Here is a 19,095-nt window from a genome sequence, read left to right as displayed (position 1 = left end):
TCGACCAGGATAGCGAAATGAATGCAAGATAAATTTGAACCTTGTGTAAGTAAATATTGCTACATGTATCCTTTGACAGTAATTTCAGAGACTAACGCATGAAAAAAAGATTGACGATCAATCAAAAGTGTGGGGTCAATCATTCTTATAATCTACCACACGTCTGTGTAATTAAAACCTCACGAAATTCAAGTGAATTCATTTGAATTCGCATTGAAATTCATAACAAATTTCGTGCAAATTTCTCCAAAGCTATCGGACTTGGTGAAACCCAAAGATATTTCTTTGTTTAAAACCTTCGGAGCAGTTAATTCCGTTTCATTCTCTCTAAAACCGTAGGGTGACTAATATTACACAGGATACTGCGAGTCTATAATTGTTACGCATATTGCTGGTTAACACTCTAATTGCCAAATCAGCGGTACAGATTCACATTGCCATGTCACTTTTATATTCAGTTTATTTCTCGTTACAGGCACAGGCGAGTCTCGCAGAGTCCAGCAGGAAATTGGATCTTCTCAGACTGTCGCTGGAACTCAGACGACAAGAATTACCCCCTGACAGTGCTACCGCTACGCAATTAAAACGAGAACTTGCGAGTGTACAGGCTGCCAGTCCTGTTCCTGTCACCTACACTTCTCTGCAACCTTTTCGTGGACCTCTTGAAGGTAGAGCAGCTGTACCTGCTTCCGTATCAAGATGCGCTGCAGTCACTGGACAGTTGGAGGTACATATTACGTCACAAACACAACAGATGTAGACAATGAGAAATAGTCTGATTTATCAAAAACATCTAGTCCTCCGATTGTAGAAAAATACTGTATTTGAGTTTTTACAGTAATTGACAGGTATCGTTGAATTGTTTGACTTTATCTCTTAGGTGCGATTAATGGGGTGTCAAGATTTGGCCGAGGAAGTGCCGGGTCGAACCAGAAGAGAACAACCAGCTAGCCCGGATTTGCGCAGCTTTGTCAAAGGAGTTACAGGGCGTAGCTCGAGCAAATCTTACAGCGTGAAAGATGAAACTAGCAGTGAGTACTGCAGGAAAATGTCAATTCAATCGAAATCACTCATCGCGAAAGTTCTTTTAATAACTTTTATTAAGATCTGTTTATTTTTCAGATGACATAATGGCAGTTATTAAATTGGATAATCAAACAGTAGCTCAAACTAACTGGCGCCCATGCTCCCAGCAGGCTTGGGATCAGAGGTGAATGATTGTGAATACTTATTCTTACGATTGTTAATATAATTGTTACCAACTACCGGGATTTTCCAGTGGAACTACCTGTTTCTTTTTTGTTCCTCAAGGTTCTCCATTGAACTAGACAAGTCGCGAGAATTGGAAATAGGAATTTATTGGAAAGATTGGAGATCGCTGTGTGCAGTGAAGTTCTTGCGTCTAGAAGAATTCATAGACGACGTGCGGCATGGTATGGCATTGCAGCTCGAACCTCAAGGGTTACTTTTTGCTGAAATAAAATTCCTGAATCCAATGATCTCAAGAAAGCCAAAGCTGCAACGTCAGCGAAAAATCTTCAAACAGCAAGTCAAGAATTTCCCTCGTCCAAATCAAATGAACATCAATGTTGCTACCTGGGGCAGACTATTGAAGCGTTCTACACCTTCGATACACAACAGCAGAAGATCAGAAAGTCCGCCATCTGGTAAGAAACATAACTCATTCTGCTAATATTTCACCTAATGATTACTGCTGTTCCTCTGTATAATGTTCTGTCATTCCGAATGTTCGATGGTCCTTAAAATGTTCTATAAAAATTCTCAGGACCACAACCACTGCGTCTGTCCTTCGAAAATTGGCCTGAAGACAAACCAGAGACTCCTGGAGAACAGCCTGATCCTGATAAAGGGGGTTTAGGAGGTGCGCGACCCTTGGGTATGGGAGTAGCAACTGGTAGTCCAGTTTTACCTCATCCTCCGGATCATCCGCCGCCGCCACCTCCCTTAATTACCAAGAAACCATCGATGCCAGCTCCTCCGCCACCACCGAAACTAGACCAAGAGGTATGTACACACATTTAAATTTAACACTTGTGCCTATTATACGTATTTTACTATTGCTCTTTACCGTGAAAACTGTAATGGGTCTGTACAAACGATGACGCAATCGTTAACGTTTACGATATTTGTTCACTTATGCGAAAACTGTTGGAAAAAATCTTTTTCCTTTTGTCTCGTTTATCCAGCGCTGATTGTTTTTCTTCACGAATTAATTTTCGTTTGCGATGTGGCTATTGTGACAGTTATAAGTGAATAAATGCGGTATTCATGGTCGCCTCTATGTGCAACGTTTTTCGTGTGATACGAATGCGATTTCAAACATGCAGATTTAAGTATTTTATCTTCTTTTTATTTAAGCTGTTATGTATAGCATAGAAAAAAAAAATTATTTTCGATTTACTACCCGCAGCACAGTGTATTATTTACGATATTCAAGCACTGGCTTGTAGAGTTGCATATTATAATGTACTATTGTATATAAGTCACGATCCAATGCAAATTACTACACCTTAACGCAAAGCTACTGTTATATTGCAAAGAAATTTTTTTTATTCATTTATTTTTCAAACACTTTTACACAATACTGCACGATACGTACTAATTATTTTTACTATTGAACTTAACACGTACCTAATTTGAACACAGTATTAATACAATCATTCGACCAATTAACGCAAAAGAATAAGAAGAAAAATAAAACATGAAATGATATTATTTTTTTATAAAATTTTACATTGCGTAGCAATGTTCATGTTTTCCTATAATGTCGTACAATTCATATGAACTTTGAGTAAAATCGCTAGTTTCGTATGAAATTAAAAAAACTGATGGGAAAAAATAAATGTCGACGATAGCGATACACAGCCTATTAGATTTAAGCAGGTAGTAATGTAGTTGCAGAGTGCGTTAAGGGAGTTTGATTTCCTGCACAACGAGGAGAAGGGGGGGCCTCAGGGTGCGAGTTTGAGGCCCCTTGTGACAGAGCCCCGCCCCGTGCTGATCGCACCACCCTCTCCACGCACCCCCTCGCCCCAACCTGTCGTCGAGTTCCCTGAAGATGAGGTACCTGCCTCCTACTACACACAGCATGGCTTTGTCTGCCTGTTTTTTATTTTATCTCTATACTATCGCAAAGTAGGCCACCGCATCACTACTTACCAACTTGTTCATACTTTATGGAAATTTCATGAGGAATGTATGTTGCTAATGAGAAAAATCTTGATGATATCTTTATAAAGACAAATTTTCATTGAATTGATGTATTATCGTCATTTACCTATTCTCTGTTACTCTGGAAAAATTCCACTTTCAATGAGTAACTTTGATGGAGAGTATCTATCGGTTGTATCAAACCACATCTTCTTTGATAAGTTGCAAAATGTAAATAATATGACTGGGGTGATTTGTTTGCTTCTGAGCTTTTTTTCTTGTTGTGAAAGAGTTTTTTTTTCTTCATAATCGACGCATGTATTCCAGCCTTCTTTAAATCCTTGCTTACAATACAATTCATGCTGTTCATTATGTGTTATAAATTTACCATTAATCATCGGCCACAGCCTTAAATAATATATAGTAATGTCCATGCTAGGCTTACAAGTTCGAGAATTCACTTGCTTTTTTTTTCATCCAGAATTTGCAGTACTCAAATCAATAATGGTGTTGATGACTTCATCGGATAATTTTGCTCAAGTTTTTTATTCTATCTTTTCAGTAAAATACAAATTTCCATACATGTTCGAGTTTCTTCTTAGCTTCTTCGTCCTTCTTCTTGTGCAAACAATTTTGCAGATCATATCAACTATAGGATAAAACGGTTCACAAGTAAAAACATTTGTGCGATTTTTCGAAAATATTTTGTAATTCTTCAAATTTGTCAGACTCTGAATAATTTTGTTTGTGAAGATTTTTTTAAATAAATTCGTAGGGTATCGGATTCAAGTAAATACATAGTTGAACAGAATAATCTTGAAGGGGATTTGTTTTTAACTAATTCAGCAATCTGCAATGTCAGATTCATAGGTTTTCTTCGAATAACTTAACGGGTATTTTTTCTAACAGTTTTGTGATAGTACAGACCAAATTGCCCATCATTTGATTAAGCCTAGTAGCTCCCCGATACTATAAATAAAAGATGACTGCTTTAACCCGCCTACAATGATAATACTTACTGCGTAATGTTTGTACATTTGTATGATAATTATGAAGAACGTGCGGTTTTTCGTGAGCTGTTACTAATCTCGGAAGAATATTGTAATCATAATAGCGTGAAAACTGAACAAAATTGATTTATTTTTTATTTTACAAAGTATTCAATAAAATAAAGGTGTAAAGTTGTCATGTGACTAACAGGTACTTATGCTGATTGAGCCGCACACTTATGGCTGATAATAATTAACATATTGGATAATAACTTGTCTTCACTTACATGTCATAATACGTATGTAACAGGTTTCATATGATAATATATAAACTTCCAGATTGTGTACGAGCTGCCTGGCAGGCCAATGCCGTTTAAGGACAATGCCTACGAGTCAAAGCGGCACTCTCAAGTGACTGGAATGACCTTAGAAAATTTCAGATTACTATCCGTTCTTGGTCGTGGTCATTTTGGCAAAGTTATTTTATCACAGTACAGAAATACTGGGGAATACTTTGCTATAAAAGCGTTGAAGAAGGGAGACATCATTGCGAGGGACGAGGTGGAGTCTTTACTTTCTGAGAAACGGATATTTGAAGTTGCAAATACAACACGCCACCCGTTCCTTGTCAATCTGTTTGCTTGCTTCCAAACTGAGGTAAACACATCAGTTCTAATTGTTTAACACTATCTTTCTCTATATTGTAATAACTCATGATCTGAATCTTTTATTTTCAATTTGCAGGCACACGTGTGTTTCGTTATGGAATACGCAGCTGGTGGTGACCTGATGATGCACATTCACGCAGACGTATTTGGCGAGCCACGTGCTGTGTTTTACGCAGCCTGTGTTGTTCTTGGATTGCAATACTTGCATGAGAGTCGTATTATATACAGGTAATATAATTTCTTTCAATATAAGGCTAGCTCAAAATACGTGAAGCGCGAACTCGAAGTCACCACGTTTGCTATGATCCTTTCAGAGACTTGAAACTGGATAATTTATTGCTGGACACTGAAGGTTACGTGAAAATAGCAGACTTTGGATTATGCAAAGAGGGAATGGGATTTGGGGATAGAACAGGAACCTTCTGTGGGACCCCGGAGTTCTTGGCACCCGAAGTTCTTACCGAGACTTCGTACACTCGAGCGGTAGACTGGTGGGGTCTGGGTGTCCTTATATTTGAGATGCTGGTTGGTGAGGTAAGCTTCGACAGACAATTATTACCGAAGGCTTTTGTTGAAAATAGCATCTGTACAAGCTCAAGCTTAACGAATTTCTATGTTGCAGTCTCCATTCCCTGGAGATGACGAAGAGGAAGTATTCGATTCTATTGTGAACGACGAAGTTCGCTATCCGCGATTCTTATCTTTAGAGGCTATAGCAATCATGAGAAGGGTAAGAGTCAGTTGAAAGACCCCTGCACGCACTACAGCGGTGTAAAACCTAGATGTAATTTCCTTGTTTTCTTATAGCTACTTAGAAAGAATCCAGATAGACGATTGGGCAGCAGCGAAAGGGACGCGGAGGATGTTAAGAAACAGGCATTTTTCAGAAATATTTCCTGGGATGATTTGTTGTTGAGACGTGTCAAACCACCGTTTGTACCAGTTATTGTAAGCATCTTTGATCAATACCGAATTTTAAACTATCAAAAAATCGATGTATCGATCATCGTTCTAATCACTTGAATATATTTACAATTCATAGAGTAAGTAATGTATTACTTTCATTAATCGCGTGTTTTTTTTCGTCTTTTTCAGAATTTCGTGGAAGACGTTAGTAATTTTGACGAAGAATTCACTTCAGAAAAACCGCAGTTAACACCACCCAAGGATCCTCGGCCGCTCAATGATCAAGAACAAAACTTCTTCAGAGATTTCACATACATGGCCGATTGGTGCTAGCTACAATCGCTACAGAGGCAGACTATGTAGTCTTCTAGTGTTCATTCGCATAAGAGTTATAAGTTTCATTCACAAAATTTATTTTGCAGTGATATAATTTGCTTCCAACACGTAGGTAATTCCAATGTAATATTCTCCACGCCAGCACGTTTTCTTTCCTATGTGTACGACATAGTTAATAATTCACACACAATCATGAATCAACAATTAATTGTATATTATTTTTTCAACTACAGTTGCACATTTGCGATTATTGATTATGTAAAAATTAAGTCCTCTAATTGTATTATTATGAGATATTGCCTTTGAATTATAAAAAGATAAAATTTCTACCAGCAAAAGTGTATAATTCAATTTTATGAAAGTATGTGTATAAACTCTGTATTGGCCAAAAGAAAACTTGCTCGTTAGGACGGAAGTTATAATAATTATGCTATTTGCTCACAGCCTGTTTGATAACTGATCAATGCACAATTTGAATTTTGCTGTCAAGATCACAGCACTAAAGTAAAAATTGACCCTCAATTGTCGCTCATTATTTATTTATTTATTTTTTTTTTCTTTGTTTATTTTCCTTGCATTGGTTTCAAATGGAGATTGAACTTTCGAACGGTAGGTGTCGAAAATTGTGGGAAAAAAGTCGACGTAGTCCATGCTTGTTTCATGTGTTTAATTCAGAAAATGCCAACATAGTTACAAAGTGCATTGATGTAATACATTCACTTTTGACAATATTTACAGGCTTGAGAAATGTTTTATGTAGTATGATAAAATATAAGAATTGAGAATATAATTAGTTGTTACAAACACAAGTCTTTCTCATTTCAAAGGCAATTTTTTTATTAAGCTATTAAATCTGGACCAGGTTATGTGGTATCAGTTTTACTTTTCACAATTGACAATCAAAGCAATGATCAAGGTTACGGATTATTTTGATGAAGTTATAAAATTTTTCTCATAAAAAAACAAATCATGCAAGAACCATGTTAAATAACTAGGACTTATTTTGGTAAATTCATACCAATCAATCTGATATTCTATAACAATATTGAATGTGATTTCGGAGTTGCTTTTCTATCTTGAGCAAAAAGCTCAGTTCTCTTAAATTACTGTCCGTGAGATATTGGTAAATAAAAACAATAAAAATTGATCGATAAAAATAATGCAAATATTTGTGATAGTTTCGAGAAAATCTCGATGAATAGTTGCCTTATTGCATTAAAAAATTAATACAATGGTAAATAAGAAATAAAAATTATTTGGTAACTATTTTATAAAGCATTTTTATAATATATTATAATCAACACTGATCAATATCAGGAGGTGCTCACGTTATACTTTATCATAAAAACATCTGATGGACCCATTATGGAGTTTTAATCCAGTTTTGTACCTTCGGTGATTAGGCAACTGTGGTATGATTAATTAGCGGCCTAATTTAAATACCTTTTTAGAAATCATCTCACAGGATACATTCTATACTTTATAAGAAAATGAAGGTAAACGATCAGATATAGATTACGATCGTATTCGTCAAAAGTAAAATAATTTTAATATAAATAAAATTAAAAAAAAAAAAGAAAAATCATTTTAACTGCATATCCAACATAATGAATCATAATCGTAGTATAAGTTGTTGCCAAGAACATAGTTTATTCTAATACATATGTGATTTTTGTATTAATGTCAACCTCGATTCATTGATATGAAGAAAATTGTAATTTTTGAATGCGTGTTGAAATAATTTCAACAATTATTGATAATTACAGTAACACGTCTTGATAAGCTAAATACTAATATATTGTTCTGCAGGCATTGTTCACCTACTTTGCTTCTATATCATCGACGCAACTTTGAACTGCCAAAACTGAACACTTATCCGGGAAACAAATAATCTTTCCGTTTATTTCTAAGCTAGAGCAATTCTTACCAAACTACTCACGTTACGGTATCTTCTCGATTGATTTATTATTATTAATCATCATATTTTTTTGATCGTTGTTTACTATTTTAGGAAGCATTAAATAATTATCGATCATGACTGAACTGTCTATTTAACAAGTAATAAGATTTATCACTTTGAATGTTGAGTTCCATTACTTCCACTTTTAACTGTATAGTTACGCGATCAAATAATTTGCACGTGACTCTAAAAGAAGCACATATTAACATGTATTCGGGAAATAACAAATTCGTATGGTGTATATAACATAAATTACAACATGAAATACCCAATAAATCTTCAATTGTAGATAGTCATATAACTTCTTGTTTTGAAAGTTTTTACTAGTACAGTAAAAACGTTTCCTTACTCAATTTTTACATACATTTACCTAATAACATTGTTAGGTTTTAATCTTAAGATGTGTTCGGTGATGCATTCATTACACTATCCCTAATATTCAACATACCTGTTATGACAAAGAAAACTGTACTATGTGCCTCATACTTTATAGTTTATATACTAAACAACTAATAACCATGATGCCTACGTGATGATTTTAAAGTATTAATTTATTTGATACGTATAATTGCAGTGGCAGCTTGATACAATATTATATTAATTAATTGCGTAGTTTTTAGTGATAACTCTAAAATTTATAAACTTATAATATGCCCAAGAAAAATTATGCATACAATAAATACAAGGAAAAAAAACTCTTTGACTGCAATTATTTTAAATAATTTTATACGGAGCAATTCTTCTGCTTGACTTATATTTCAAGTATGAACTGTGCGTTTCAATCCCCTGCAGACAATTCAGGATTGCTTTGACTCTCTTTACTTTCTACCGAAGTAGCTAATTCATAGAGATTTGAAGCATTTTTTCTTATTTCACTTTCCAATTCAATTTTCTTTTCTTGCCTCTTTTTGTACTCTTTGCTTTGTTCTGGCGATGCCGGTTTTACAAGTCCAGCTGAAACACAGTAATAAATACTGGTACTGTCTCCCTCTACGAAAACCAGTGTCAATCTACAAACAATATAAATTATTGTCAGTCCATTCTCTGCAACAAGTAAATGATTGAAGACATGGTACCAGTAAGTTCTAAAGTTACCGTTCACTCTTCAATTCCTTTTGCATTTGCTCGATATGATTCAAAGATATGGCATTTACTGCTGGCCATGGAATGTATTTTTGCAATGGAGATGATTTGGTTGCACAAGCTTCCAGATAGATCAAGTCAAGTGATTTGTTATACTTGTACTGTACGTCCCAAAACCGTTTCACTAAAACCAGTAATAGGAATGAAAATAAAACGTGCTACTTGAAATTTTAGATTTTGCAAGATTCATAAATGAAAGGAATGTTTCGTGTTACACCTACAGTAGCGTTCTTAATTCTGTCCTGAAGACAAATTAGCAGTAAACATATGAGCATGCTTAAGCGATAAAATACCAAAATAACAAAGAGAAATGGACCAATCGTTTTAGATTCGTATTATACGAATATTGTGGTATAAAAAACTGCCAAACAACCATCATTTTGTTACATGAAGTCATGTGTCGTAATAAAAAAATAAGATAAAACTTTCATAACTAGATGAAACTCTCTTAGAATAGTAGATTCTCTGCCACCAGACGTTTTCGTCTGATGTGTTGGATCACAATTATTTAATCAAGTCGGTGAGTATATCCATACCTTCGCACAGTTCTATGTATGTTTGAAATGCAATCGTGATTTGCAGAGCATTCGTGCAGCCAAGTTTTTCTATATCGCAAAACTGAAAGAATGAGCGTATTAGTTAATTTCCGTAGTCTCTGACGTAGAAAGTGGTTTTGAAGTGAGCGAATGTTTATTCTGACCACATTCTAACACCTGACATGCGAATTTCCAGATGTCAACCGATAAATAAGTACTCACTGCTGGATGACACGTGCTATACATTATGCTCACTGGGCCTTATACGTTTGTCATGCGTTTAAAATGGCGTGGTAAATATAAAGTCTGAACTGCAACAGCGGAGGTGACAGAAAATCCTCACGTGAAAACGTCAAAATTCATTGTCGACCACAAGTGAGACAGAGTCCGCCATCTTCAGATCGGTACATGCCTTGACTGAACAATATAAAGACAGTTTCCCTAATGGACTTTGGTATGACTAACGAAAATCGTTGTGCGCTTGCGCCTCCAGAGATGTTTCGACGGTAGAGTTGAGAACTTGTTGCAGAACATCTGAGAGTGGCCGATTTCGACATGATGCTGGCTGCATTCTCCTACCGAGTAACACCAGAAACTCATCTCTGGTGTAAACGTCAAAACTCATTGTGAACAACAAGTGAAACAGGGTCCGCCATCATCAGGTCGGTGTATGCAGGATCCGAATGATTCGTGTATCGCAGGTTGCAGAAATACGATGCGTCAGGCGGTTGTTTTTTCACCACTTCTGATAAAAATTGTTTATTGGAATAGAATGATGAAACGGTAATGAAAATTAACCTGGTATTTATTTCGCGTACTTATGTCATCAGTGAAAGATGACTACATAAGGTATTTTGACGTGACTAACATACGTGTCCGGTCTTTTCATTTCCGAATTGCGGTGAATTATAAATGCATCACAACACCTGATGTGATTGATTTCAACACATCTAAGGTGACACTAACAATCCTCGACTGAATATTCATACTTAATTGTTCATGGGAAATGCCAGTACCACAGTTCACCCAGCATCGCATATCACATACTTGTAATCTCGATGAGTTACAAATGAAATCTCACCAGTTTGTTTCGTAGGCTAAATAGAGTAGACCGTTGAGTTTCGATAAATTCAAGGAATAAAAAGGAAGGTGGTGCTATCTTACAATTGGTGCTAATACGTTGCGAGCAACGGATCAAGAGTTACGGCCCATGACGACACACGTATTTTTCGACATTTTTCAACAGGTGCTTTTTCCTTCGTAACTTCTCTCCTGTTGATCCCACGCTGTTTTCGCGGCGTTTTCTGAGTTCCTAGGGGTCCAAATGGTCAGGAAAGGGTCATTTAAATCGAATCTGGGACCAAAAATTTTTCGGCTAAAAAAAAAGCAAGGCTAACCCCTTTGCATTTTTGGCGAAAATTTTCGCGATTTTGAAAAGTGCTGGAATAAATTCTTTCATGCACCATTCCGACGTAGTTTTGCGAGAGAAATCGATTGGGCGCAGTCCCAATACGCTGCGATCAACGCATCAAAAGTTACAGCCGAAAAACGAGAACCTGTGTTTTCGACATTTTTCAGCAGGTGCTTTTTCCTTCGTAACTTCTCTCCTGTTGATCCCACGCTGTTTTCGCTGCGTTTTCTGAGTTCCTGGGGGTCCAAATGGTCAGGAAAGGGTCATTTAAATCGAATCTGGGACCAAAAATTTTTCGGCTAAAAAAAAAGCATTTTTGGCGAAAATTTTCGCGATTTTGAAAAGTGCTGGAATAAATTCTTTCATGCACAATTCCGACGTAGTTTTGCGAGAGAAATCGATTGGGCGCAGTCCCAATACGCTGCGATCAACGCATCAAAAGTTACAGCCGAAAAACGAGAACCTGTGTTTTCGACATTTTTCAGCAGGTGCTTTTTCCTTCGTAACTTCTCTCCTGTTGATCCCACGCTGTTTTCGCTGCGTTTTCTGAGTTCCTAGGGGTCCAAATGGTCAGGAAAGGGTCATTTAAATCGAATCAGGGACCAAAAATTTTTCGGCTAAAAAAAAGGCAAGGCTAACCCCTTTGCATTTTTGGCGAAAATTTTCGCGATTTTGAAAAGTGCTGGAATAAATTCTTTCATGCACCATTCCGACGTAGTTTTGCGAGAGAAATCGATTGGGCGCAGTCCCAATACGCTGCGATCAACGCATCAAAAGTTACAGCCGAAAAACGAGAACCTGTGTTTTCGACATTTTTCAGCAGGTGCTTTTTCCTTCGTAACTTCTCTCCTGTTGATCCCACGCTGTTTTCGCTGCGTTTTCTGAGTTCCTAGGGGTCCAGATGGTCAGAAAAGGGTCATTTAAATCGAATCTGGGACCAAAAATTTTTCGGCTAAAAAAAAAGCAAGGCTAACCCCTTTGCATTTTTGGCGAAAATTTTCGCGATTTTGAAAAGTGCTGGAATAAATTCTTTCATGCACAATTCCGACGTAGTTTTGCGAGAGAAATCGATTGGGCGCAGTCCCAATACGCTGCGATCAACGCATCAAAAGTTACAGCCGAAAAACGAGAACCTGTGTTTTCGACATTTTTCAGCAGGTGCTTTTTCCTTCGTAACTTCTCTCCTGTTGATCCCACGCTGTTTTCGCTGCGTTTTCTGAGTTCCTAGGGGTCCAAATGGTCAGGAAAGGGTCATTTAAATCGAATCAGGGACCAAAAATTTTTCGGCTAAAAAAAAGGCAAGGCTAACCCCTTTGCATTTTTGGCGAAAATTTTCGCGATTTTGAAAAGTGCTGGAATAAATTCTTTCATGCACCATTCCGACGTAGTTTTGCGAGAGAAATCGATTGGGCGCAGTCCCAATACGCTGCGATCAACGCATCAAAAGTTACAGCCGAAAAACGAGAACCTGTGTTTTCGACATTTTTCAGCAGGTGCTTTTTCCTTCGTAACTTCTCTCCTGTTGATCCCACGCTGTTTTCGCTGCGTTTTCTGAGTTCCTAGGGGTCCAGATGGTCAGAAAAGGGTCATTTAAATCGAATCTGGGACCAAAAATTTTTCGGCTAAAAAAAAAGCAAGGCTAACCCCTTTGCATTTTTGGCGAAAATTTTCGCGATTTTGAAAAGTGCTGGAATAAATTCTTTTATGCACAATTCCGACGTAGTTTTGCGAGAGAAATCGATTGGGCGCAGTCCCAATACGCTGCGATCAACGCATCAAAAGTTACAGCCGAAAAACGAGAACCTGTGTTTTCGACATTTTTCAGCAGGTGCTTTTTCCTTCGTAACTTCTCTCCTGTTGATCCCACGCTGTTTTCGCTGCGTTTTCTGAGTTCCTGGGGGTCCAAATGGTCAGGAAAGGGTCATTTAAACCGAATCTGGGACCAAAAATTTTTCGGCTAAAAAAAAAGCAAGGCTAACCCCTTTGCATTTTTGGCGAAAATTTTCGCGATTTTGAAAAGTGCTGGAATAAATTCTTTCATGCACCATTCCGACGTAGTTTTGCGAGAGAAATCGATTGTGCGCAGTCCCAATACGCTGCGATCAACGCATCAAAAGTTACAGCCGAAAAACGAGAACCTGTGTTTTCGACATTTTTCAGCAGGTGCTTTTTCCTTCGTAACTTCTCTCCTGTTGATCCCACGCTGTTTTCGCTGCGTTTTCTGAGTTCCTGGGGGTCCAAATGGTCAGGAAAGGGTCATTTAAATCGAATCTGGGACCAAAAATTTTTCGGCTAAAAAAAAAGCAAGGCTAACCCCTTTGCATTTTTGGCGAAAATTTTCGCGATTTTGAAAAGTGCTGGAATAAATTCTTTCATGCACCATTCCGACGTAATTTTGCGAGAGAAATCGATTGGGCACAGTCCCAATACGCTGCGATCAACGCATCAAAAGTTACAGCCGAAAAACAAGAACCTGTGTTTTCGACATTTTTCAGCAGGTGCTTTTTCCTTCGTAACTGCTCTCCTGTTGATCCCACGCTGTTTTCGCTGCGTTTTCTGAGTTCCTGGGGGTCCTAATGGTCAGGAAAGGGTCATTTAAATCGAATCTGGGACCAAAAATTTTTCGGCTAAAAAAAAAGCAAGGCTAACCCCTTTGCATTTTTGGCGAAAATTTTCGCGATTTTGAAAAGTGCTGGGATAAATTCTTTCATGCACCATTCCGACGTAGTTTTGCGAGAGAAATCGATTGGGCGCAGTCCCAATACGCTGCGATCAACGCATCAAAAGTTACAGCCGAAAAACGAGAACCTGTGTTTTCGACATTTTTCAGCAGGTGCTTTTTCCTTCGTAACTGCTCTCCTGTTGATCCCACGCTGTTTTCGCTGCGTTTTCTGAGTTCCTGGGGGTCCTAATGGTCAGGAAAGGGTCATTTAAATCGAATCTGGGACCAAAAATTTTTCGGCTAAAAAAAAAGCAAGGCTAACCCCTTTGCATTTTTGGCGAAAATTTTCGCGATTTTGAAAAGTGCTGGAATAAATTCTTTCATGCACCATTCCGACGTAGTTTTGCGAGAGAAATCGATTGTGCGCAGTCCCAATACGCTGCGATCAACGCATCAAAAGTTACAGCCGAAAAACGCGAACCTGTGTTTTCGACATTTTTCAGCAGGTGCTTTTTCCTTCGTAACTTCTCTCCTGTTGATCCCACGCTGTTTTCGCTGAGTTTTCTGAGTTCCGGGGGGTCCAATTGGTCAGGAAAGGATCATTTAAATCGAATCTGGGACCAAAAATTTTTCGGCTAAAAAAAAAGCAAGGCTAACCCCTTTGCATTTTTGGCGAAAATATTCGGGATTTTGAAAAGTGCTGGGATAAATTCTTTCATGCACCATTCCGACGTAGTTTTGCGAGAGAAATCGATTGGGCGCAGTCCCAATACGCTGCGATCAACGCATCAAAAGTTACAGCCGAAAAACGAGAACCTGTGTTTTCGACATTTTTCAGCAGGTGCTTTTTCCTTCGTAACTGCTCTCCTGTTGATCCCACGCTGTTTTCGCTGCGTTTTCTGAGTTCCTGGGGGTCCTAATGGTCAGGAAAGGGTCATTTAAATCGAATCTGGGACCAAAAATTTTTCGGCTAAAAAAAAAGCAAGGCTAACCCCTTTGCATTTTTGGCGAAAATTTTCGCGATTTTGAAAAGTGCTGGAATAAATTCTTTCATGCACCATTCCGACGTAGTTTTGCGAGAGAAATCGATTGTGCGCAGTCCCAATACGCTGCGATCAACGCATCAAAAGTTACAGCCGAAAAACGCGAACCTGTGTTTTCGACATTTTTCAGCAGGTGCTTTTTCCTTCGTAACTTCTCTCCTGTTGATCCCACGCTGTTTTCGCTGAGTTTTCTGAGTTCCGGGGGGTCCAATTGGTCAGGAAAGGATCATTTAAATCGAATCTGGGACCAAAAATTTTTCGGCTAAAAAAAAAGCAAGGCTAACCCCTTTGCATTTTTGGCGAAAATATTCGGGATTTTGAAAAGTGCTGGGATAAATTCTTTCATGCACCATTCCGACGTAGTTTTGCGAGAGAAATCGATTGGGCGCAGTCCCAATACGCTGCGATCAACGCATCAAAAGTTACAGCCGAAAAACGAGAACCTGTGTTTTCGACATTTTTCAGCAGGTGCTTTTTCCTTCGTAACTGCTCTCCTGTTGATCCCACGCTGTTTTCGCTGCGTTTTCTGAGTTCCTGGGGGTCCTAATGGTCAGGAAAGGGTCATTTAAATCGAATCTGGGACCAAAAATTTTTCGGCTAAAAAAAAAGCAAGGCTAACCCCTTTGCATTTTTGGCGAAAATTTTCGCGATTTTGAAAAGTGCTGGGATAAATTCTTTCATGCACCATTCCGACGTAGTTTTGCGAGAGAAATCGATTGGGCGCAGTCCCAATACGCTGCGATCAACGCATCAAAAGTTACAGCCGAAAAACGAGAACCTGTGTTTTCGACATTTTTCAGCAGGTGCTTTTTCCTTCGTAACTGCTCTCCTGTTGATCCCACGCTGTTTTCGCTGCGTTTTCTGAGTTCCTGGGGGTCCTAATGGTCAGGAAAGGGTCATTTAAATCGAATCTGGGACCAAAAATTTTTCGGCTAAAAAAAAAGCAAGGCTAACCCCTTTGCATTTTTGGCGAAAATTTTCGCGATTTTGAAAAGTGCTGGAATAAATTCTTTCATGCACCATTCCGACGTAGTTTTGCGAGAGAAATCGATTGTGCGCAGTCCCAATACGCTGCGATCAACGCATCAAAAGTTACAGCCGAAAAACGCGAACCTGTGTTTTCGACATTTTTCAGCAGGTGCTTTTTCCTTCGTAACTTCTCTCCTGTTGATCCCACGCTGTTTTCGCTGAGTTTTCTGAGTTCCGGGGGGTCCAATTGGTCAGGAAAGGATCATTTAAATCGAATCTGGGACCAAAAATTTTTCGGCTAAAAAAAAAGCAAGGCTAACCCCTTTGCATTTTTGGCGAAAATATTCGGGATTTTGAAAAGTGCTGGGATAAATTCTTTCATGCACCATTCCGACGTAGTTTTGCGAGAGAAATCGATTGGGCGCAGTCCCAATACGCTGCGATCAACGCATCAAAAGTTACAGCCGAAAAACGAGAACCTGTGTTTTCGACATTTTTCAGCAGGTGCTTTTTCCTTCGTAACTGCTCTCCTGTTGATCCCACGCTGTTTTCGCTGCGTTTTCTGAGTTCCTGGGGGTCCTAATGGTCAGGAAAGGGTCATTTAAATCGAATCTGGGACCAAAAATTTTTCGGCTAAAAAAAAAGCAAGGCTAACCCCTTTGCATTTTTGGCGAAAATTTTCGCGATTTTGAAAAGTGCTGGAATAAATTCTTTCATGCACCATTCCGACGTAGTTTTGCGAGAGAAATCGATTGTGCGCAGTCCCAATACGCTGCGATCAACGCATCAAAAGTTACAGCCGAAAAACGCGAACCTGTGTTTTCGACATTTTTCAGCAGGTGCTTTTTCCTTCGTAACTTCTCTCCTGTTGATCCCACGCTGTTTTCGCTGAGTTTTCTGAGTTCCGGGGGGTCCAATTGGTCAGGAAAGGATCATTTAAATCGAATCTGGGACCAAAAATTTTTCGGCTAAAAAAAAAGCAAGGCTAACCCCTTTGCATTTTTGGCGAAAATATTCGGGATTTTGAAAAGTGCTGGGATAAATTCTTTCATGCACCATTCCGACGTAGTTTTGCGAGAGAAATCGATTGGGCGCAGTCCCAATACGCTGCGATCAACGCATCAAAAGTTACAGCCGAAAAACGAGAACCTGTGTTTTCGACATTTTTCAGCAGGTGCTTTTTCCTTCGTAACTGCTCTCCTGTTGATCCCACGCTGTTTTCGCTGCGTTTTCTGAGTTCCTGGGGGTCCTAATGGTCAGGAAAGGGTCATTTAAATCGAATCTGGGACCAAAAATTTTTCGGCTAAAAAAAAAGCAAGGCTAACCCCTTTGCATTTTTGGCGAAAATTTTCGCGATTTTGAAAAGTGCTGGAATAAATTCTTTCATGCACCATTCCGACGTAGTTTTGCGAGAGAAATCGATTGGGCGCAGTCACAATACGCTGCGATCAACGCATCAAAAGTTACAGCCGAAAAACGAGAACCTGTGTTTTCGACATTTTTCAGCAGGTGCTTTTTCCTCCGTAACTTCTCTCCTGTTGATCCCACGCTGTTTTCGCTGAGTTTTCTGAGTTCCGGGGGGTCCAATTGGTCAGGAAAGGGTCATTTAAATCGAATCTGGGACCAAAAATTTTTCGGCTAAAAAAAAAGCAAGGCTAACCCCTTTGCATTTTTGGCGAAAATTTTCGCGATTTTGAAAAGTGCTGGAATAAATTCTTTCATGCACCATTCCGACGTAGTTTTGCGAGAGAAATCGATTGGGCGCAGTCCCAATACGCTGCGATCAACGCATCAAAAGTTACAGCCGAAAAACGAGAACCTGTGTTTTCGACATTTTTCAGCAGGTGCTTTTTCCTTCGTAACTTCTCTCCTGTTGATCCCACGCTGTTTTCGCTGCGTTTTCTGGGTTCCGGGGGGTCCAATTAGTCAGATAATGGTCTCACGAACTGAATCTGAGACCACAAATTTTCGGCTTCATAAATGAAGAAAAAGTAAGGCCAACCCCTTTTCATTTTTGGCGAAAATTTTGGCAATTTTGAATAGTGCCGGAATAAATTCTTTCACGCACTATTCCGACGTAATTTTGCAAGAGAAATTGATTGGGCACAACGCGAATACGCTGCGAGCACGTCTCAAAAGGTCCAGCTGAATAACTAAAATATCACGTCTTAATTTCTGTGCCGTCAATTATACGCTCTTGTTGATGTATGTTTTTCAATCCGTAGCGATAAAATAGTCTTGGAAAGGTCATTTCAATCGATTTATTTTACATATAGATTCTGTCGTATTTTTTCAAAATTTTTTCGATCTACGGTCTCTACAATGTTCCAGTATTTTATCTCCGGTTTTCGAGGGTCCAAATAGTTTGAAAATAGTTCTGCACTCTAATCCTGAGACGAATAGTTCCAGGCATTCAAACTTTTACACAAGGCGACTTATATCTCGGACTTCCTTCAGTCTCAATCCGACGGACCCGACATTACGCTCTCAATTATTCCAAAGTAATTGGCTCTCCAATTAATAATATACAACCGTTCTTCAGTTATTCGTGAAAACAAGAATATCCCAACCCTGCAACATACAACTCGAAATTGGTTCATGCAACGTATCTGAGCTTCACATAAGTTGATCCCCCTTTATTCAACCGATTAAGACACTGATTCAATCCAAGCGAGAAAAGTTCAGTTCATCGCGAGTTAGCCGCGAAAATATGAAACTCTTTGTCCTCAAAACTCATTTTTCCCAACAAGGATATTCATAGATATTCCCAGAACTCATCCGGCACATGATTTTATTCACCTTGCCTGTTTTGCCGGGAATAACCTCGCGTTGAGTTGTTCAAACACATTGTAATTCAAGCGGCGTAATCGAACCGACGTCGATCTTCCAGACGTTTCATACAGAATATAGAGCACCCTTTCTGACACGTTAGGTTAAGTCCATTCTATTCGCTCATAGACCGGAAATCCACCTTTTTCCAATATACTCATACATCTATAAATAAAATGACCGCGATCCGTGTCCAGTTCGTTCAACAGTTCACTTCTGTTTGAAACGGAACTTTCCTGTGTGTCGTTATCCTCCTGGAACGTTTTTAAGCGGTAGATAGAAACTCATCACATATTGTTTCCCACCAATCCTTCAAAGAGTAGTTGCAAACATTCGATGTTGCAAACTTAGTTCTTCACACTCGTCTTCAATAGTTGTACGTACTATATTTGTACCCACGGACCGCAGTGTAACTTTGTCCTTAAATCTACAGAGGTCCAAATATACGACGTACCCACATACCTATATTTCA

General features: G+C 38.7%; 2 protein-coding genes across 6 annotated transcripts in view; one reads left to right on the top strand and one right to left on the bottom strand.

The window, feature by feature from the left end:
• LOC107227981 (serine/threonine-protein kinase N) overlaps positions 1–7,682 on the top strand; it is a 41,745-nt gene extending 34,063 nt beyond the window's left edge. For 2 of the 4 annotated variants that reach the window (XM_046732634.1, XM_046732637.1), the window contains 12 exons: positions 476–727; positions 881–1,031; positions 1,123–1,210; positions 1,312–1,667; positions 1,787–2,025; positions 2,917–3,084; positions 4,500–4,817; positions 4,905–5,056; positions 5,143–5,362; positions 5,451–5,558; positions 5,636–5,776; positions 5,924–7,682. In XM_046732634.1, the coding sequence (XP_046588590.1) occupies positions 476–727; positions 881–1,031; positions 1,123–1,210; positions 1,312–1,667; positions 1,787–2,025; positions 2,917–3,084; positions 4,500–4,817; positions 4,905–5,056; positions 5,143–5,362; positions 5,451–5,558; positions 5,636–5,776; positions 5,924–6,067 (2,337 nt within the window). In that variant the 3' untranslated portion in view covers positions 6,068–7,682. The remainder of the gene's footprint in view (positions 1–475; positions 728–880; positions 1,032–1,122; positions 1,211–1,311; positions 1,668–1,786; positions 2,026–2,916; positions 3,085–4,499; positions 4,818–4,904; positions 5,057–5,142; positions 5,363–5,450; positions 5,559–5,635; positions 5,777–5,923) is intronic. The other 2 variants (XM_046732635.1, XM_046732636.1) reach the window with 2 other exon arrangements.
• On the bottom strand, positions 6,642–10,160 carry LOC107227980. Of its 2 annotated transcripts, none has more exons than XM_015669313.2 (4): positions 9,932–10,150; positions 9,710–9,791; positions 9,126–9,297; positions 6,642–9,040 (listed from the first exon to the last, which is right to left on the bottom strand). In XM_015669313.2, the coding sequence occupies exons 1-4, from the start codon at positions 9,953–9,955 to the stop codon at positions 8,809–8,811; spliced, it is 510 nt and encodes a 169-aa protein (XP_015524799.2). In that variant the 5' UTR covers positions 9,956–10,150; the 3' UTR covers positions 6,642–8,808. The 2 variants fall into 2 exon arrangements, with proteins under 2 accessions (XP_015524799.2, XP_046588608.1); XM_046732652.1 differs by having other exon boundaries at positions 8,843–8,984; positions 9,932–10,160.
• Between the last annotated feature and the right edge of the window lie 8,935 nt (positions 10,161–19,095).

The sequence above is a fragment of the Neodiprion lecontei genome, chromosome 2, assembly GCF_021901455.1.
Source record: "Neodiprion lecontei isolate iyNeoLeco1 chromosome 2, iyNeoLeco1.1, whole genome shotgun sequence".
NCBI lineage: Eukaryota > Metazoa > Arthropoda > Insecta > Hymenoptera > Diprionidae > Neodiprion > Neodiprion lecontei.
This window is presented reverse-complemented; position numbering and strand designations above follow the sequence as displayed.